Source organism: Aegilops tauschii, chromosome 2 (assembly GCF_002575655.3).
Source record: "Aegilops tauschii subsp. strangulata cultivar AL8/78 chromosome 2, Aet v6.0, whole genome shotgun sequence".
NCBI classification, from domain to species: domain Eukaryota; kingdom Viridiplantae; phylum Streptophyta; class Magnoliopsida; order Poales; family Poaceae; genus Aegilops; species Aegilops tauschii.
In genome coordinates this window covers 639,062,123-639,084,633 of record NC_053036.3, presented here as the reverse complement: position 1 = coordinate 639,084,633, position 22,511 = coordinate 639,062,123, and the positions used below count along the sequence as shown (strand labels likewise).

The 22,511-nt window shown below is 42.5% G+C and overlaps 1 protein-coding gene across 1 annotated transcript; it reads left to right on the top strand.

Annotated features, from left to right (window-relative positions):
• The first annotated feature begins 14,172 nt into the window (after positions 1–14,172).
• Positions 14,173–21,487, top strand: LOC141041403 (uncharacterized). The gene is made up of 2 exons (XM_073507550.1): positions 14,173–14,818; positions 21,483–21,487. Exons 1-2 carry the CDS (start codon positions 14,173–14,175, stop codon positions 21,485–21,487), a joined length of 651 nt encoding a protein of 216 aa, XP_073363651.1.
• Positions 21,488–22,511: the final 1,024 nt, after the last annotated feature.

The window sequence follows — 22,511 nt, the reverse complement described above, 5'->3', positions numbered from 1 at the left end:
GATGGGTTTCAGTCAGAGCCGCCCAAAAATGGGGCGCAACCTGAAGTACCATCCATTTCTTTCTTAAGGAACACTTCAGCCAGTTTTTGTAGAAAAGGTGATTTTTCCCACCACCTCCAAATCATCCCAAATTTGTTCTACATGCTCAAATAGATGTGCCAAACATGTCTATGAAAGAAATTTGGAGAAAAAATATATCCTACAAGGCCCCCTTAAGGTATAGACCGATGTTTTGATCAGTCAGTCTATAGGGTAGTATAAATTCAAAAAAATAAAAAATTGTAAAACCTTGAAAACCTATGCTCGGTTTCTCACCTGCATGAAACCAACCCAACATTTCAGGGTGACATGTCATGGCCATGTTAGGGCTACTTCCGGTGTGTCAACTAGGTCCACCCTAAGACAAACATAGTGCAAGGGATCATGTGCTACCCCTTTGGATGTATGTCTGTTTGTCTCTGTGTGTGTGTGTGTGTATGGGTGGGGGGGTAGACCTCCAGGGAGCCGTTTACTTGTCATTTTCGTTCCATATATGGGAAAACATTCCAAATTTTGCCCAACATGAAAAGCATTATGCATGCATCCTCTATGTGGTCATGGGATGCGATGCAGCAAAATTGGGATCATTAGTGCATGTATACGCAAGTAGGGTCTCTGAAACGCACATTTCGGGGATAGCATGTCACCACCCCGAGAGCAGTAGCTCAGTTTCTCCCCTGTATGAAACCAACCCAACATTTCAAGGTGACAATTCATGGCCATGTTAGGGCTACTTGCCAAGTTTGAACCACCTTCAAGAAATTTTGAAAGTCTTGTCACATGCGGATTATTTCGGTCATTAGTACATGTATACGCCAAATGTGGACCATTTTCAACATTTTTTGCAAGTTTTATCACGTATGGAATTTTTCGGGCATATGCGACACCAAAAAAACATTTTTAATACTTCAAAAATAAGGACAAGATATTCAAGATTTTTTGGGATATCACTGTGATATTATAGAAATCTCACATAACTCGCGCGGCCCAACCCTCCCTAAATCCCGAGATTACAGCGCCTCATTCTAACCACCCGTGCCATCTACAGCTCCCACGACCGCTGCAAGATCAGATCGGAGACGCCGGGATCACACGAATTACAGGAGTCGTCGGCCACCGCCAACGTGAAATGAGGGATCAGACTTCAGTGTTCTTCTCGCCGCCTCCTCCTCGCGTGAACATGCCATTTATGCCGTCGTCGACTGCGCTATAGGGGAACTTATAGTTTGCGACACACTATCCATCGCCATCAACTCGGCGCCGCCGTCTCCGATAGAAGGTATTTCCTGGTCGTAGCTTTTTTTAATCATTGTCGGCCGCTCCTTTAGTAGTTGAACCCTCATAGGTTTTGCACAACTTCATGTGGTTAAGCAATTAGATACCCTTGTTAAACTACGCTTATTTTATGCACGACCAAATAGGTTGTGTTCTTAAACTCATAAGTGGATCATATGTTAAATGACCCACTTAATATTTTTTATATTAGTTGACTGCTAATTTTGTTATACATTTTTTAATTATTGTCTTCAGATTAATTGACCCGGTTTGTATCATTGCATACGAGCCAGCAATGTCAGTTTCAGATAAAAGTCTTCATAATGGAGAAAAGCCTCGAAGAACTGAAACTTAAATTTGACAGCAAGACCATAGCCAAACAAGTGTCTTCGTTATCATCACGGTCACGCAGAGACCCTAAACCATCAGCAGCTATGTTGAGCCCATTCAAACACAAATTGGTAGCATCAATTGATACATGATCTTGCTCATGCTCTACTTTTAGCATCATTTGATACATGTTCAGTTCTTATCATAAAGTGGATATATGTACTTTTGGCAATCATTAGCATCCTCTACTTATTGCAATAACTAATGCATCCTCAGTACAAAGCTTGAATTGGCAATAGGTAGTATTTGCAATCATTTGCATACTTTACTTTTGGCAAAAACTAATGCATAGTTGAGTTATAACTGGTCATAGATATGGCTGGAACATCTTGAGTTATCATCACGATCACGCAGATACCCTAAACCATCACCAGATATGTTGAGCCCATTCAAACACAAATATGAAGCATCAATTGATACATGTTCATGCTCATGCTCTACTTTTAGCATCATTTGATACATGTTCAGTTGTTATTAGAAAGTGGAAATAGACACTTTTGGGAAACATGAGCATCCCCTACTTATTGCAATAACTAATGCATCCTCAGTACAAAGCTTCAATTGGCAATAGGTAGAATTGGTAATCATTTGCATGCTTTAGTTTTGGCAAAAACTAATGCATAGTTCAGTTGTAACTGGTCATAGATATGGCTGGAACATCCTGAGTTATAAACTGAACATAATCATGCCAAGCTATAACTACCATAGTCGTAGTAGTAGAGTTCCTAGCATGCATCACCGTACGATTCTAGAACGGCAGAATAACACAGCCAACATAACATAGACCACCATACGATACTTGAGTTGCTATGGCCTTGTACTATGCAAGGTGCTTAGGCGAGGTGCTTAGAGAAATAAACCAGGCTTTTCTTAATCATCTATGCTTATTTGTACAGGGTAGACGCTTAACTAGGCGTCTGTCCTGTAGAAATAGGCAATGGTGCTTCACAAAAAAACCCGGTTTATTTTTCTAAGCATGACCCTAAGAATCTAGCATTGTACAACGCCTAACATTATGCATCAGCAAAATAGTACTAACAACTTAGACCACTTAACCAGAGTAGCAGCAAACACTTAAGTTAAACGGCAGATTAACCACCGCATAGCATAAGTTCAAACACACCATAGGACATAAGTTCAGACAAACCATCTTATCTTATATCTTATATTTACTAATTGGAGGCACCTTTTGAGCCTTCACGCTAATTCAGCCATTAGATTTAAAATTTAATGGTTAAGATTTGTTAAAAGAATCTACCTTATAAAACCAGATCGTTTACGTAAGGAATTGAACTGACACGATCGAAAAAGGAGAGACACTGCCTATATTAAAAAAGACATCACGTAATAGAAGAGTCCTAATGCTATACAATAGCAGCCATCGTGACATAGAAAATAATATCATCAAGCACCATGTCCAGATTGAGAAAAAGCATGTGCGTCCTCCCTTTTGAAGAAAAAATAAGATACGTACAAAGAGAACAACTTATGCTCACGTTAAAAAAAACTAAGCCCACATCCCAATTACCGCCAATGTCAAAAGCACGTACATGTCTGCTTGAAGAATAAAAAAAGGCACGTACAAATATAGAGTCCACGAGCCTCACATTAGAAAATCTATGACTGACTAAAAAACGTCCACGTACAAAAAGAAGATTCACTAAAAATAAAATAAATTAGACACAAAAGTACATAAAATCTCTCCCTAATGGCTCCTAGATATTATCCCAGCCAAGGTCATTAATTTAATATGGGAAATAACCTAATTTGTACACAAGACGGAAAATATGCATAACAGTCACTCATCGGAAAATATAATATGAACTTAAACCCATCAGGAAATATAACTAAAGGAATAGCATTGCTTTTTGTGTGGCAGTTGGAATGTCGTTGCTTTTTGTGGTAGGGTTGGAAAAGTAGAACGTTGAGTATTTCAAATAGGGTCATTTCCCAACAAGATCCATTAGATTTTAAAGATTTTATTTTGAGGTACTATTTTCATGTATTATGGATACTATATCGCTTGCGTTGAATCTACATATATACATTCTCAATTCTCATGATTAAAATAATTGCACATTATCTAGATTGAGATGAACCAAATAACCATGTACCTGTTTGCTTCAAGTACGAAAAAAGAAACGTAGAAATAGGAAGCATGTTCATGATAAAAAAGGTAAATTCAAAGTCCACATACAGAAATTTCTCCACAATAGATTGATGGGAAAAGGATGCACTCTATACAAAAATGAATCCTATAATACATGTCTTTTGTGTTTTTTTATCATTTTTAATAACTTTGCATTTGTACAAGTGTATGATATCTGTAATTTATCCTCCTACATTTTAGATGTTAATCGACTTTTGTTAATTATTGTGTATCCTGATAATAGCTAGGCCGTGCAAGTGCACGGGTTGATGACTAGTAGACCATAAGTTTTAGAGTCATCCAACGAACATAGATAACATATATAAAAGGACACGGTGGTCCTAGGGCAGCAGCAGCAGTCTAGGAGCACATCACTTTTCTCCCTTGTACAGTGGCGGCATGACGGGATGTAGTAGGGCTCATTAGCTTTGATAATCTTGAGGAAACGTCCGTAGGACGCATGTTTAGCCAGAGTACTGGCATTATGCTTCCTACTGTAGGAGTTGCCACTCGCGAACGCATGCTGGATCAAGCCATCCATGCCGCCATCGACCGCCTTGCCACAGAACGGGCAGCCAATCTTGCCATAGAAATGGTACTTGAATTTGCCAGCAATCAGATGCCTCAGGGTGTACCAGCTCTTGGCGTGCCCACCTTCCATGTCATACCCCACATCCTCGTCATCCTCTTGTGAATTAGTACGCAAAGAAGAACTCAGCCAATCTATTCTGCTATATTGCTCTTAATTAGAATGTTTGAAAAGTACATATGTGTAACATGATAACTATCTATTTGCTGGAAATAAGTCGTATATGCACATACATAATTGAGACAAATAAATTGACATGCATAAATATGGACAGTGGAATAGTTGCATTGATAGATTAGTGCACAAGAAGTACATAATTAAAACATGAAACAATTCATGATGTGGCTTGCTTTAATGATACTTGATACTTGTTACGGGTGTAATTCTGATTGGAATCAAAAAAATGGCTTCGTTATACTCCTCCATGTTACACACAAGGGTGGTTTTTCTATCTACTGGAATCAAGAAACAATTATTCTTTCTGAGGGCAGCAATACTACTTCACCAACATTGTTAAACCCTGATAAGTTTTAGAAGGAAATTGATAAAGGAGCTATGGGCTACTATCCTTATCCCTTATCTTGTGACTTTGATGATACCGGTGAGGAAAATACTTTGGAGGAACTTAACTTGGAAAAGGAAATGTTGTCATTCAAAACAAGGGGTTTTTTGTTCTATTTATTGGAATCAGAAATTGAATTTTAGTTTTACAAATATATGCTAAGATTAGGAAATGCATTTTTCATGTCCCTCAAGTGGAGTATTTAGGGCATGTTATCTAAGGATAGGGTCTATCTACAGACCCCCAGAAAATAGTTTCCATCAAAGAATGGCCAGCACCTAGGACTATCACTCAGTTGAGGAGTTTTCTTGGTATGTCTGTAGAAAAAGAAGATTTGTCAAGAATTATGGGATCAATTCTAGGCCACTTCATGACTGTCTAAAAAAAGATTCATTCCAGTGGTCAGATGCGCAAATTGAGGCCTTCACAACATTGAAGAATTGTCTGGTCACTGCTCCTGTTAGGGCTTTGCCTGATTAGACCCTACCATTTACCTTTTAAATAGATGCATCAGGTCAAGGTATTGGTTCTATCCTCATGCAACAAGGCAGACCAATTTCCAGAAAAGGAAATGTCGTCATGCAAAACAGGGGTGTCAAAGAAATAATCAAGTGGTCAAAACAAGATTCTTCCCAATTTAAACTGAATGTAGATGCATCATATCATAGTTAAGAAGGAGATGGGTTGACGGGTGCTGTTTTAAGAGATCAACATGGCAACTCTGTGTCAATTTAGTACATTGCCATTATATTCCAAATGCATCATCTGCCTGCTTGATGGAGGTGGTGGCAATGAAAGAAGGCCTATCTTTGGTAGCATCTGTAGGCTATCATCAAATTATTTTAGAATGGGATTGCTTACAAGTTGTTCAAGCTTTTACTGGAGGTAACACATGGTGGCACAAAGGATCACGTAGTATTGCTGATTATTTTGATCTAGTTGTGGAGATAGGAACTGTCGCATTTTCTCACTGTCCTCGGGAAGCCAATGGTGTCGCACATGAGATAAATAGCTATGAGAATCATCTATCTTGTATTTGGATTGATTACCCCACTTCTTTCATTCATGTATCTCTTGTGAACGATGTAAGTTTGCTTACTCAATCAATAAAGCATGCCGTGATGGAATCAGATAATGAACCTCTGTTTTAGCTATAATAGCGGTTTTTTTCTTCTGTCTATTCGAATCAGAAAATGAATCAGATTCAAAAACCACCATCCAACAAGAAAATCTATGCTAGATCCCTACAATCCAACATACGTACAACTAGCACGCCCATATGAAACTGATGCTCATCTACTTAGCGATATATTTTATTCTCAAATAAAAATCAGAGGCCAAAATGCAAGATAGAAGTTAATGGCATAAGTACATTATTTTGAATGAATGATAAAACTAATGTGTGTTAAATTACAAGGAACTCATATTTGCTCAGATTACATGCACGCAAACATTATGGCTGGGCCAGTACATGAGTAGAAATACCTCATCAATACGTGAAGAAAATGAATCAGATTCAAAAACCACCATCTAGGATGCAAGAAAATCTATGCTAGATCCCTACAACTAGCACGCCCATATGAAATTCATGCTCATCTACTTAACAAGAAAAACCCCAATGCCATGAAAAAACAGAGTACTTAAAGGAAAAATAAATTTGACAAAAATAGAGTAGTACCTCAGACAGCTCGTCGAAGTCGCTGCCCTTCCTGGGATCCACAACAAACTCGTCTATCTCATTCGCCGCATAGAACTCCTCCTCGATTTTGTCCCAGAGCTCGCGCTTTAGCCTTTCCTTCACCTCGTCGAGATCTTCCCCGACCTACTCCTGCATAGGCTTGCCGACGGGTAGCTCGACGGCTGCGATGGCAGCGGGAGGAGGTACAGCAGTTGCTGCACCGCCAGCCGTCACCGCTATGGCGGACTCAGCCGCTGCAACCGTGGCGGCAGCCACGGCAGCAGACTGCTCTGCTCCAATGGTTGCCTCCGGCTCGTCCGCCGCATTTTCACGCCCGCGCTTCATCGGCGGTCGACGACAGGAGGAGGGAGGTGTACGAAGGGAGGAGTGGAGTGGTGAGAAAGGCAGGAGGGTTTGGGAGAGGACGAGGTGGTATGGCTGGAGTGGGAGAGGACGAGGGTTTTCTAGCCGATTTGGGGAAGAAAAGCAATGTTGCTGCCTCTTGGAGTTACCGAGGGGCCGAGGGGGACGATTTGTCTCACCTACCAGGGCCTTCCACTGTGAGGACGCGTGGGGTCATGGAGTTGTGCACCTTGTGAGGTTTGCCCCGCGCCGCCGTTCAAACTGCTGTCAGGACCCCGATCCTAAATCACACCGATCTAGCATGTAACACATCATATCACTTTGCGGCCTCACGCACGGTATCCCCACGGGTGCCACCTGACCTGGCCTGGGACCGTTTGCGCCTTTTGGCTCACGTATATGATAGTGTCGCTAGCATCCATATGATAGAGAACCCGGGCCGACATGACTAGTCGTAAACCCAATGTGGCACTAACTTACAGGGACAGGCATACATGACCCAGCAATGCACGTGTCAATCAACAGCGTGTGCAACCGAGTGGTAGCAAGCTACAAGGACTCCAGTAAAACACCGCGTGACATTTCCTCGAAGGGACAAACACAGGAGCAAAGAAGGACACATGTCGATCATCCCATGTGTTCCAGAGCAGTAGCAAGCTACCATGGCTCAGTGGAAGCACTAGGAGACATTTCCCCATAAGAGAGGCTACCAAGAATAAACAACTAGATTGTCGGATCCCACACATACCAAGCATTTCAATAACATACACACAATATGCTCGATATGTGCAAATACAACATGGCATCACAACAAAACTCTTCGACTCAAATTATTTATTAAATAGGCTCCGAGGAGCCAGATATTACAAACATGGTTCTGATGACCCGGCATTCAAGTCAAACAAGCAACAAGCACAGGCGGAAGCATAAACATGTGTGAGTACAGACATCTGAAAAGAGAGAAGGCTAGTAAGCCTGTCTATCTGCAAGACCCTCCAAAGGGTACAAGATCGTAGCTGAGGTAACAAGCTAAACGTCGAAGTTCGCGCGGAACTACTAGTAAGACTGAAGTATCTCTGCAAAAACATAAATTAAGCAAACGTGAGTACAAATGTACCCCGCAAGACTTACATAAGAATTAGCTACATATGCATCAGTATCAACGAAGGGGTGGTGGAGTTTAACTGCAGCAAGCCAGCTTTGACTTAGTGGCTATCCTATACTACGACTGCTGGTAACTCTTTTGAGGTGGCGCACACGAGTCCAGATATTCACCATATCAATACACCACTATGTATCCGCTCCCGTCTCCCTACGAGAAGGCCATCCATAGCACTCATGCTTATCTTGCGCATTTTAGAGTATCCACTTTCACTTGTCTATGAACTGCACAAGGAACCCAGTAGTCCATTACCGCGGACGTGGCTATTCGAATAGATCATGTTAGCCTTGTAGGGGTGTACTTCTTCACACACGCTCTCACCATTTATCGCCGTTTACATGACATGTACTCGGCAACCTTCAAGCGGAAGCCCAGCTAGCGAGGGTGTCGGTCATGACCTGACTAACCACACAAGTCCCTAGTCCAGGTTTATCGCCTATTCAGGTTCCATCCGCAGGGAGTCCAGCCGAGGTTTCCACTACAGCCCCGAACGATGTGTGCGGGATTCCCGAGGCACCAAACAGGCTTCTCGATACACCGTGCCACGTGCCTACCGCATCACAGCCCACCCCTTGGGTCAGCGCTGCGCACGGCCTCCAGCATACTACAAACACCAGAAACTACTTGCAGCTCCTGGACAGAGGACAAGGCGATCAATAAGCCGAGAGGGTCCATGGGTTTCGGTCCCAATGCAGGGTAGTAGTTGTTCTTGGATCACAAACACAGAACTCAGTTCCTGAGGACGGTTTCAATGAGACAACCCACCATGTACTCCTACATGGCCTCCCATCGCTACCTTTACCAAACCGTGTTCACACACTTAGCTCCCAACAGTAGGACATGCTCATCAACATTCCAATCCATCCTAGATGAATCAGACCTGACACAACTCTAAGCATAGCAGGCATAACAAACAACACATGAATTAGTAGGCACATCATGGCTCAAACAACTCCTACTCATACAGTTGAAACGTTGTTGTCCTAATGCAGTAAAAGAGAGCAAGAGCGAGAGAGTGGGCTTGTATCAGAATGCTCAATGGGGCTTTTCTTGCCTGGAACTTCTAAAGATAGTATAGCTCTTCATCGGTGCCATCGAACTCATCGTCGGAACAATGTCTACTGAGGGGGAACAACACCGGCAAACAAAGAAGAAACACAATCAATGCAATGCAACAATATGATGCATGATCATGACATGGCAATATGCTGTGATTTGGGCTAATGCAGCTAGTAACAATTTAAATGGAGTTGGTTTGAATACAAGATTCAAATTCAAACTCCATATGTGATTATTCAAATGTCATTTAATTGATTTGACCTGATCAGAAGCCATAAGTTGCTCAAACATGCATGGAATTGCCACAAACTATTTCATTTGGAGTTACAGTTAAATTTCTATGATTTTTAGAAGTTTAAAACATTTTTTGGAATTTCCTGGTTATTCTAATTTAAACTAAATCCAGGAAATGAGTTCTTGTGTCAGCACTGCGTCACCATGATGTCAGCGAGTCAACAGAACCGTTTCTTGTCAAACCTGACCAGTGGGGTCCACTGGTCAGTGACACATCTATTTAATAGAGTGTTTTGGGTTAATACTAATCCTAATCCGGTAGTAATCAGCGCGGGCCCCACATGTCAGCATATAGTCTAATTAACATTGTTAAATAACACTAATTAAGCCTAACCTAGGGTTAGTCAGGGGCTGGCCCCACATGTCTGTGACCCAGGGGAGTCAAACTCTAGTCAACAGGGTCAAACCCACCGGCGGCTCGAGGGCGTCGGGTTTTTCCGTCCGGTGACCAAACGAGCGGCAGAGAGGCTCTACGCGTAGCTGGCGCTCTTCCGCATCCAACGGGACCGGAGTCAGCAGCTGGGTGGCGGAATCGAGCGCGGCGTCGAGCTTGGCGGCTGCCGGAGCTCGGGCAAACACGGGCACGACGTTGTGGCAAGCGACAGGATGGGCGGTGGTTGCTACGGGCACGTGAGGATGCGCTGAGCACGGTGGTGTGCTCGCCTTCAAGCGACATCCGCTCTAGCCACGGTGGCGACGAAGCGCAATGGCGGCGAGCTTCGGTGACTGTGGGGAACGGCACTACGGCATGTGGGCGAGCAAATGGAGAGAGGGGGAACACGGCGGAGCTCACAGCGAGATGAATGGGGGCCTCGACGAGCTCGGGGAGGGGCTGGTGACGACAGGAGGTCGGTGTCCGCGGTGGTGCTCGTCGGTGTTCTCGGGTGCATTCTGGGGAGAACTAGGAAGAGAGACAGAGGAGGGGGATGGGCGCGGGAAGAGTCGAGAGTGAGCCAGGGGGTGCATGTCCTCGTCCAGGGGGTCGGGGAGGGGACAACCAAGCAGGAGGTGGCGCGCGCGTGTGCGGGCACGGTGGCCACACGCCCTCCCGCCCAATGGCAGGAGGTTGAAGGCGGTGGGCACCTAGTGGGCTGGGCCAGTAGTGCGAGGCCAGGTGGGCTGCATAGTAGCTGGGCCGCAGGTGGGTCTTCTCTCTCTCTCTCTCTTCTTATTTTTGTTTTGTTTTCTATTTTTGATCTGTTTGTTTTGATTTAGTTCCAGCACTAAATCATTTTAGTTACTTCTGGAAATTGTTGTGGGTGTAATATGAACTAATCCAAAGCCCCACATTGTTTTTAAAAATTATTGGAGTTATAAATATATTTATAGGAATTTATAACCCCAATTCAAATATGTTAGGACTTAACTCAAAGTCCACAAGTGCCAGGGGAAAATGTGTAATATTTATGGAGGAGCTTTTCATCACTTACCATAAATCATGAACATTTTTTAAGGGCACTTTGGAATCATTGAAAATTATTTTAGGTTGATCCTATTTAAATTAATTGGTGCTAGAGTTTGGACATCCCCAATTCAAATTTCATTTGAATTCAAACATGATGCATGAATGCTGAAAAATGCATCATCAGTCCAGCGCTTACACCCTCCCGATCACATACTAATGCCCCTGGTTCGAAACTCCTTCGGGCAGTTTATTAATCACACTTTTTTGCCTATGGGGTTTTAACATGTCAATCCCACATGTCATTCACACACACGCAGAGTACGTACAAACAAACTTGCTGGACATGATGTAAATGGACCCAAAAAAATTCTACATTTTTGTATCAACATGAGAAGGAAGCATGACTAGTTTGGGAAGGTTGTCGGAATTTGTAGGGATTTTCTAAGATTTTCGCAAAGATAAAATGCTTAAAATACTTCTATGAGGTGACGCAACAAGCGCACATTGTGGATCCACTAGGGTGGCCATGCCCACTCGCTGGAAAATTTGGTGTCATTGTTAAGATGGCCAAAAATTCACCTCCTTCACCGGCGGCTGTTCGGGTAGGAGGTAAGGGTCCGTCTGGAAGGACGGGTTTTTATCGACATGCTTCAAATGGACCTAAATTCTTTCTACACCCTTGTACCAACATGAGAAGCATCCATGACTAGTTCCATTGATTTTCGACGTTTTATTGATTTTCTAGGGTTTTCACGACGATAAAACCCTAAAATATTTCCCACCAGCGCCACCCTTCCCTCTGATCAATGTGACCAACATGTACTTAACTTAGCATCAAGGCCATGAAAACAGGAATCAGAACCGTATTAGATTTTGATCCCACACACACATGCAAACACAATAGAATACAAAACAGATAACACAAATCACAGACTGCAGGTACTAAGATTATCTGGGTGAAAACTTCTAATGCATAACAACATCTGGTATTCAAATACATCACATGAAATACTGAGACAACTAGAAATGCAAAACAACTTCTGACGTTGAGGTTGAGCAAGGGACTTTTATTGTGAGTCCCAACATCTTCGGCTACCTATCCATGCTTCCACCTGTAGCATATAAGTAACTAAAAATTTCAGATTGAATATAGTTGTTATTGGAAAACTGACAGTACGGTAATTTGAAGATGCCAAGGAAATCAGTCACAACAACTGTAGGATACCAATTTGAATACAAAGTTCATAGAAGTCAATGTTGAATTAATAAGACCTTTGCAAGATGCAAAATCACTGCTGTGATGAGAGTAAATAGCATGTAGGCCATAGCACATGCAAGAAGCACTTACACGAAGTGAAGTAAAAGGTTGTACAGCACGGCAACATGAGTAAGCCAACATCCGTACAAAAATTATTTTAGTAAATATTTCTAGTTTTTTTAGTCATTAGGAAGCCCTAAATATTTTAATGCAAGATCAGCAACAGGGCACTACTGAAATATTTCAGTGTCTACATCTCTCTACTGAAAGTGCACTACTGGAATATTTCAATGGCTACGTGTGTATGTACTGAAACTGCCCCACTGAAATATTCAGTGGCTACATGCGTGTACTGAAACAGCACCACTGAAATATTTCAGTTGATACGTGCGTGTACTGAAAGTGCACCAATTTCGGTGGGTACGTGCATGTACTGAAAGTGCACCACTGAAATATTTCAGTGGCTACGTGCTTGTACTGAAACTTCAGAATTGAAATATTTCAGTGGCTATGTGCGTGTACTGAAACTGCAGCACTGAAATATTTCAGTGTTGCGTGCGTGTACTGAAACTGCAGTACTGAAATATTTCAGTGTCTAACCGTGTGTATTGAAATATTTGAATGTCTACCCGTGTGTATTGAAATTGCACTACTCAAATCTTTTAGTGTGAACCGGTTTGTACTGAAATATTTCAGAATCTTCAACTGTCTAGTAAACTTCCAGTTATGAAATTTTCCAGTGTGTACCCTCAGTGTAGCACTGTCTACTGAACTCGCAATACTCAAACATAATTTATTCTTTGCAACTAATTACGCTGCCATCCAGAGGCTATGGATTGGAGCAGAAGTGGAGGTGAACATCAAATTCTACCACTACAACCATACAAATTTAGCCTAGGGTTCGTATACATCATAATCCAGCCCCCAGGCAGCATGTACTCAAATCTTCATACAATTTATTGAGAATAAAATGGCATCTAGCATTCCCTCACTGAACTATTATCATCACTACCACCACGACTGTAAGCACGAGCAGTAGGAAGATTAGGAGTGTGGAAGCTTACTCTAAACAACGTTTAAATGAGGAGAGCGGCGAGGGAAGCATGGAGAACGGCGGGGAAGCGAGGTCACGACCACTATCCTCCTCTTCTTGCGCTTTGGAGTCTCCAACTCGGTTGGAGGCTCCACAATCTGCAACGGCACCTCGTGCACCGTAGGTTCCTGATCCAGTGGATGCTCTACCCTGGATCTGAAGGCCCACCACCTCCGCCTGACCCACGGGTTGTCGGAATCAGCCTGCTCCATCGCCCAGAGAGGATCTTGACCTTGTGCATCGGTTGTGCGGGCGGGGGGGGGAGCTTTGCCTTCTCCCTCCTTGTCATTTCCTTGAAAGTGTCCATTGCCGTCCAGTTCATCTGCCATGTGTTGTGAAACCAAGAACGGATCTCCGTCAACCTGGCCATCTTGACCTGGTGGCCGCCGGTGATGTCCACGAAGTCGGCATTCTGGCCCCGGCGGTCTCCACGAAGTCGGTGTTCTCGCCGCTGGAGATCTGTTCGATCTACTGCTCCATCGAGGTTCTTGCATGGATGGGAGAGGGGGTGGATGTGGAAGAGGAGAAGGGCAAAGTTGCGGCTGCGGTTGCACTGGACGAGAGGGGCGGCGGTTTTGCATTGGACGAGAGGGGCGTGCAAATTTTTCCTATGAATAAAATTCCCCTAGATTAAAAGGTGTCCCCACAATGTCATTAGTACCGGCCCCGCAAGTTTTAGTACTTTCAAGTACATACATCCGAGTACTAGCAAGTACTACGTATGTGTGTGCCGTTAGATTGAGACAAACGAAAGCACCTTTGATCTCTCGACTGCCCTCACAACGTTGTTCGCTTCGCACGCACAATCTAGGATCACAAATCTAAGAATCGCCATCGCCAACACAAAAAGGCCAACATGTCAAGCAACATCTTCATCGCCGAGATGAAGAGCCTCGGTGACGAGCTAGCTGCAGCCGGTCGTTCGTTGTCTGACCTGGAGATGGGGGACTACATCCTCGTAGGGCTTGATTGGGACTATGATCCCATCATTGTTGCGGTCGGCGCTATCAAGAATTCAATTACTGTTGATGATCTCTTCTCCAAGATCTCCGCGTTTGATCGGAGGATGGAGATGTTCGGCGATGGGCCAACTGGTTTTCGCTCTTCTGCCAACGCTATGTACATAGTGCGTGGGCAAACTCACACCAGAGGAGGCCGTGGGCAAGGGAACCTTGGGCGCGGTCGTGGTGATCGCCCCTCTCACTCTCCTGCTCGCGGCGGCGGTGGCGGCGGCTATCAACAACGTCAACGACAACCACCACAACAGCAGCAACAACAACATCAGGGAGATTATCCTGAATGCCAAATCTGCTACAAATGCCATGCCGGCGGTGCAAGGGCCTGCTGGCATCTCTATGAGGAGGATCACGAAGAAAAGAAGAAGGCCAACCTCATCACCAACTCCTACGGGATTGATACAAATTGGTATGCAGATTCTGGAGCCACCGAGCACATCACGGGGGAACTCGACAAGTTAACGATGCGAGAAAGGTACCGCGAAGGTGACCAAGTGCACACGGCAAGTGGAACCGGTATGGATATTACTCACATTGGTAACTCAATTGTTAAAACCCCCATAAAATGTTGGAGATATGCCCTAGAGGCAATCATGTATGATGATATTTCCTATGTGCTTATGAATAAAGATAGTCCTTGGACATTATCAATAATGTGTATCAATAAGTACGTGACTTGTTTCTGGGACTATGCATTATATGATGACTGTCCTAAAAGATCCCTAGTCGAAAGGGATGTGTGGACGCCCAGCCGACTAGACTAGCATATGACACGGTCGATGGCTTGGTCTCACTAGCCATGGAGCATTGGATGCTAACCGGATAATATGGACTCGGAAGGATCTGGTCGGATTTCACGTAGTCGGATCTGACTTGAGATAAGGTCCGAGTCGGACAGACCCAACTATGAGACGCGGCGATATGTTATCACTGAGTCTCTAGTACAACATATGTTATATATCCTAAGACCTGAGCTAGCGCATGTACTCGGGATGGTGACAGACTTGCTTTGGGCAAACCAAATGCTACTCCGTGACTGGGTAGTTACAATGGTAGGTTTCGGGCTTGTCCAGACCCATGCTGCGAGACATGGTCAAGCAAGATGGAATTTGCCCCACCGATCAGGAGATATATACTATGGGACCCTCGTGTGATCCGACCAAGATAAGCATGCCCATGCGATTAGGTTTATGAGATAATCCGGTTTGTGGTCGGCATCACTGGAATGAGAAAGAGGTCCATTGGTGCTTCTCCGATGATGCGTGAGTAGTTCTTTGTAGACATACGGATCCGTAGTTAGTAGCTAGATGGCTTCCTCTCTCTCGTTTGATTCTCAATACAACGATCTCTTGGAGATCCATATGATGTAACTCTTTTTGCGGAGCATTTGTTGGGATCCGATGAACTTTGAGGTTATGATCAGATCTATCTTTTTATCCATGTAACTCTTTGCCTATCTCTAGGCGCCGTTACCCGAAAGGGATTGACAACCCCTTTAACACGTCGGGTTGCGAGTATTTGTTATTTGTGTGCAGATGTTGTTCACGTAGTGTTGCATGGTTCTCCTACTGGTTCGATAACCTTGGTCTCGTCACTGAGGGAAATACCTACCGTTGTTGTGTTGCATCATCCCTTCCTCTTTGGGGAAATACCGACGTAGTTCAAGCCAACATCAAAAGGACTTTCTGGCGCCGTTGCCGGGGAGACATCATCAACATCTACCAGGTCCCTAATCACAAACCTTATCTCCTTGCAATTTACATTATTTGCCATTTACCTCTCGTTTTCCTCTCCCCCACTTCACAAAAATTTGCCGTTTTATTCGGCCTCTTTTTCATTCGTCGTTTTTTTGTCAGATCTATTTTTGAGTGCAATCTTGTCACGTAGTCACAATGACTCAAGTGAACACCAAGTTGTGTGATTTATCAAATACCAACAACAATGATTTTATTGGCACTCTGATTGCTCCTCCCGCCTCTAGTGCGGACTCTTGTGGTATCAATACCGCTTTGCTGAATCTTGTTATGAAAGATCAATTTTTCGGTACTCCTAATGAGGATGTCGCCTCCCATCTTAACACATTCGTAGAATTATGCAATATGCAAAAGAAAAAAGATGTGGACGATGATATTGTGAAGTTGAAATTATTCCCGTTTTCTTTGCTAGATAATGCAAAATTTTGGTTTTCTTCGTTGCCTCGCAATAGTATCGATTCTTGGAATAAGTGCAAAGATGCTTTTATCACTAAGTATTTTCCGCCCGCAAAAATTATTTCCCTTAGAACCCAGATCATGAATTTCAAGCAACTTGAACATGAGCATGTTGCACAATCTTGGGAAAGGATGAAATTGATGCTAAGGAATTGCCCAACTCATGGGTTAAATCTTTACAAAAAAATTATGCGGGATTGAATTTTGTTTCTAGAAATCTTTTAGATTCCGCCGCAGGTGGTACTTTTATGGAAATTAATTTGGGTGAAGCTACCAAATTGCTTGATAATATTATGGAAAATTATTCACAATGGCATACCGAAAGAGCTCCTACTAGTAAAAAAGTTAATTCGGTTGAAGAAATTTCTTCTTTGAGTGAAAAAGTTGATGCTCTTATGAAATTGGTTGCCAATAAAAGTGCTCCTATTGATTTTAATTATGTGCCTTTGTCTACTTGGATTGAGCAAAATAGTGATTCCATAGATGTGAATTTTATCTCGCGAAACCATTTCGATAACAATGCTTATAGAGGAAATTTTAATTCTAGGCCTTTTCCTAGTAACTCCTCTAATAATTATGGTAATTCATATGGTAATCCTTCTTATAATAATAATAGTAACACCTCTGATCTTGAGAATAATATTAAAGAATTTATCAATACGCCAAAAAAATTCAATGCTACAATAGAGGAAAAGCTGAATAAGGTTGACGATATATCTAGAAGCATTGATAGAATTTCTCATGATGTAGAAAATCTCAAGTTGAAAGTTTTTGTGCCTAAGGTAGAAGAATCAATTAAAGCTCTTTATGTTTCTATGGATGAAAGTAATAAAAGAACCGTTATGCTTAGAGCTAGAAGAGAATTTTTAGAAAAGGCATTTTCTGGTGATTATTTTCATAAAAGTGATGAAGATCTTAAAACAATTGGTGTTTCTTCTGTTGATTCCTTGTTAAGTAAAATTAAGATTGATGAAAAGGGGACTGGAGAAGAGTCAACTTTAGTTAGAAGGCGTCCCGATAATTCCGAGGGTGAAAATCTTGTTGAGAAAATTGATAAAAGTGGGTTTGAAGAGGTCAAGACTTTAACTAGTGATGTGCCCACTCTTTTGGATTTCAAAGACTTTAATTATGATAGTTGCTCTTTGATTGGTTGTATTTATTTGTTGCAATCCATGATTAATTCACCCCATGCTTATTAACAAAATAAAGGTTTTACTAAACATATTGTTGATGCTACGATGAAAGCTTTGGAAGAAAAGTTGGAATTAGAAGTGGGAACCTACTATCAATGTCAAGATTAAAAATTTTGAGTGTTTTTCTTTATGTGACTTGGGTGCTAGTGTTTCTACAATTCCGAAATCTTTATGTGATGTGCTTGGTCTTACCGATCTTGAAGAATGTTCTTTGAATTTGCACTTGGCGGATTCTACTATTAAAAAGCCTATGGGAAGAATTAATGATGTTCTTATTCTTGCAAATACGAATTACGTGCCCATAGATTTTATTGTTCTTGATATTGATTGCAATCCGTCTTGTCCAATTATTCTTGGTAGACCGTTTTTACGTACTATTGGTGCCGTGATTGATATGAAAGAAGGCAATATTAAGTTTCAATTTCCACTAAGTAAGGGTATGTTACACTTCCCTAGAACAAGAATTAGGCCTCCATATGAATCAATCATAAGGGCATCTTATGGATCTAGAAACACAGATGACAATACTTAGATCCTTGCCTTATGCCTAGCTAAGGGCGTAAAACAATAACGCTTGTTGGGAGGCAACCCAATGAATAAAATTTATTTTTGCGTTTTTCTTTCTGTTGTTGAGTGTTTACACAATTATGATACTGTTATGATTGTGTTTTTTTAATTTTAATTAGTGTTTGTGCCAAGCTAAGCCTTTAGGATCTTCTTGGGTGATAGTTGATTTGATCTTGTTGAAAATTAGAAACTTTTGCGTTCAGAAAATAATTTTCAAAAATCACACAAACGTGCTTTTTCTCTGAATGTTTGACACAAGATTGATATAAAAATTTCCTAGGTTGTCCTAAGTTTTCAGAAATTTTAGAGGTACAGAATTATTCGAAGTTTTCAGATTGCTACAGACTGTTCTGTTTTTGACAGATTCTGTTTTCTTTGCATTGTGTGCTTGTTTTGATGATTCTATGGTTTTATTTGATGAGTTTTTGCCATATAAAAGTTTGAATAAAGTATATATAATTCAAGAATAAAATATGAATTGGTTTGATACAGTACTTATAGTAGTGATTTGCTTTCTGATACTAACGGATCTCACGAAGGTTTTGTTGAGTTTTGTGTGATTGAAGTTTTCAAGTTTTGGGTGATGATTCGATGGATGAAGGAATAAGGATTAAGAAGAGCCTAAGCTTGGGGATGACCATGGCATCCCAAGCTATTATCCAAAGAGAATCAAGCAACTAAGCTTGGGGATGCCCCAAGTGGCGTCCCCTCTTTCTTCTAACGACCATATATGAGCCTTTGCTTGTTTTGATTTTTTTTATAAGTCATGAATCCTTGCTGGACACACCTATTTGAGAGAGCCAAATGCCATGACTTGTTAGAATTGCTCTCTATGCTTCACTTAAATCTTTATGAGCTATGGAATGGTTTTAGTGCTTCACTTATATCTTTTTGAGCCGGTGTCCTTCAGTATTTTTGAAGAAATGTTATCTTGCTTCACTTAGATTTGTTTGAGAGTTATTAATTTTTTTTGAAGAAATTCTCTCTTGCTTCATTTAAATTAATTTGAGAGAAAGAAATATTATGCTCATGATATTCACTTATATTTGTTTGAGCTTATCAAAAGCAACACATGGAAATTAGTTCCAAAGTGATAGATATCCAAGAAGGATATAATAAAAACGTTCATGAAGATCATTAGACAAAATAAACTTGATTCCTTGTAATAGTTTTGAGATATGATGATGTGATATGTGAGTCATGTTGATGAGTAATTATGCTTTAGTAAGAATATTAGCGTTAAGGTTTGTGATTCCCTATGCAAGCACGAAAGTCAATAGTCATGCAATGAAATTATATCTTACTTGTGGTGCATTACTCGATGTTAATTATGCTTAATACTCTCTTATGAGATTTTTTGTTTCTTCGTTGGTCGCTTCTCGGTCTTTTGCTAGCCTTCATTTTGCACTAAGTATGATCACTACTTGTGCATCCAAAATCCTTAAACCCAGTTTTGCCACATGAGTCCACTATACCTACCTATATGTGGTATTCTTTTGCCGTTCTAAGCAAATTTGTATGTGCCATCTCTAATTTTCAAAATAAACTTCTCTTTTGTATGTTTGTACCGCTCACGAGGCGGTGGGGGGTGGCCTATATTTTCCATGATAGATGTGTTATTCTCACGAGGAGTGTTTATTCACTTGTCATTGCACAAGAGTAAGGCAAAGGTATTCACTACTAGGGAAAACCCTAGTAGTAGCGCTTGAAATATGCATAGCAGTAGCGCTCGAAATATGCATAGCAGTAGCGCTGGGTCCAGCGCTACTGCTACCGCGCTACAGCTAAGTTGTAGCAGTAGCGCTAGTATGGGCAGCGCTACTGGTAAGTATTGTTAGCAGTAGCGCTTCCCGGACCAGCGCTACTAATAACTATCTGTAGAGCTTGTTCAGATGAAGCGCTGCTGCTAAGCCAGTGGTTCTAGTAGGTGCTTTCCAGCGCTACTGCTAATATAACTGCTGTCACAGATTTGCACCCCCTCTACGTATTTGTGATGTATTTATACAGGCTCTATACAATAGTTTCATCACATCATACTAAACATACACTATTCTCACATATCATAGACATATAGTAGTCTCGTCATACCATCATCATCATCATCATTCAACACAAATATCATCACATCTCAAAAATAGCGATACACAAGTGCGATCATGCCATGTCTCGAATAAGTGCAACTGCATGGTCATGGCACACACAAGTTTCATCATCTCTATCTAAACCATGATGTAGAAGAGAAGAGCGATCAGCATGAGCAAGAGCTCGACTATGTAGTACCGGCGGTCCCGCCCCTGCTCATGCTGGAGTGTCCACCTCAAGTAACTACTTTCCGCTTCGGCTCTGGTGTCGAACCCTCTGTGGCTAGCACCCGGGTACCTATGCACCTGGGCCTGAGTGGTTGGCCAGTGGTCATAGACTCATGGAACCCTCCCAACGTACACGGCATAGTAGTCCTTCGCCATCTCTGATCTATGTACCTGCATCGTGAGTTGATGAATTGAACAATAATATGAAACTAATGTACTTAAGAAAACAAAGAGGCATAATTAGCAAAATACAAGCAACCAATAGTAAACATAAATGACGAAGTTCCTCATACCCAAACTAATTAACTAGAGCAATCTACGCTAGTTCAAAACCACGGTTTAGTTACATCACATAGTTTCGCCGTGCATAAATTCAAAGTTTTTCCATCGAAAGACAGTAGTGACACATTGTCATCGACAATCAGTCCTCCATGTCGGCGGTCCAATCTTCATAGTCAGGGAGGAAGCACCCGAGCTTCTTGAAAGGCTTCAGGTCCAGATGTTAAGCGAGTAGCAGTGCTCGGACATCTTCCCGCGTGATTGGCCCATGGTAGAACATCCCTGTTGGTTCGAGGACCTGCTTCATGATCACTTGGGAAAGTTCACACTGTACGTGATAAAACTCAGCTCTGATTCGATGATCCGGTGTCTTTCCTATGCTTGTGGCCCAGCTGACAATCTCGGCATTGTTGGTAGTAGCTGACATGCGTAGGCGTTGATTTTCCCTTCTGTACTCGAGAAGGTGATGCATGAGGTAGAATCCATCATCCATATTGGTGTGTGGTTGCTGGATGCAACAGAAGTCGGTCTTACGACTGAAAGCCAACCCGCGATTCCTGTACTTTTTCACCTTGATATATCCACCAAACAGGCTGAAGGTTAACAGGGCACTATCTAGAACACTCTTATGTGCTTGTAATCCTTTTTCCTGAGGTTCTTCGATGAGTCCAAGTACATAGCATGGGAGTATTCCGGGTACAGAACGATGAGGACGGCGCCCCCCCCCCCCCGGCGCAAATTAAGTGCACTTCAAATTAGCCTCCATGCTTGCAAAGGAATGATTAACACTTATGAAAGGATATGTGCGGATGACTTACGTGGGATGATAAGGCAAGAGAATCGCTCCCTTGTCCTTATTAGCGATCATGAAGTCGCCGAGGTACTTGCTCGCATAGTCATGATGCTCTTTGCAAACTGCCAAGAAGCTCTCATGCATATAGAACGGGTCCGCGACGCAGATATATTTTATGTTCTCGATCCTGATGAGGTAGTTGAGATACAGCGCATACATGTGGATGAACTGGAAATCCAGCTTGGTCATGTGGAACATGTCGTAGATGTAGTCAAATCGCAGGATGAACTTATTCGCGGGCCATCTCTCGACGTACAACTTCCCACCCGGCACCTGAGCCACGTAAAGCTGGTATCCTGGTTTTTCCGAGATGAGAAGGCTTTTCTCTTTGGCCAGCACATCTTCATGGAGTCTCTTTAGATCATTGTTCAGTATGTGCTCTAGCGCTTTCGCATGTAGGAACGGTTCGCCGGCGACATGGGAACGCTTCGCACCTTCGACAGGTATTCTGTCTACCACCTGGGGCTTCAGAGGTGGCTGGCTTCTTGAAGCAGCTCTGGCGCCTTTAGGGCCTTTCCTGTCCGGTCTCCTCCTTTGCTTCTTGGCGGGTGGCGGTAGTGAGCCCATCATACCTTCCCTAACCACCACCCCTAGTGTCGTTGGGCTAATCAGTGGACGGCCCTCGGGGGGTTCTAGGTACAGGCGGCATCTGGAGGCGTCTCCTGCGAGGATCGCTTGAAGAGAGACTTTTTGCATTCCACCTTAGGACGTTCCGGCTCCGGCAAATCAGGCAGCATCAAGTCATCATCTCCACGCTCATAGCCTGAG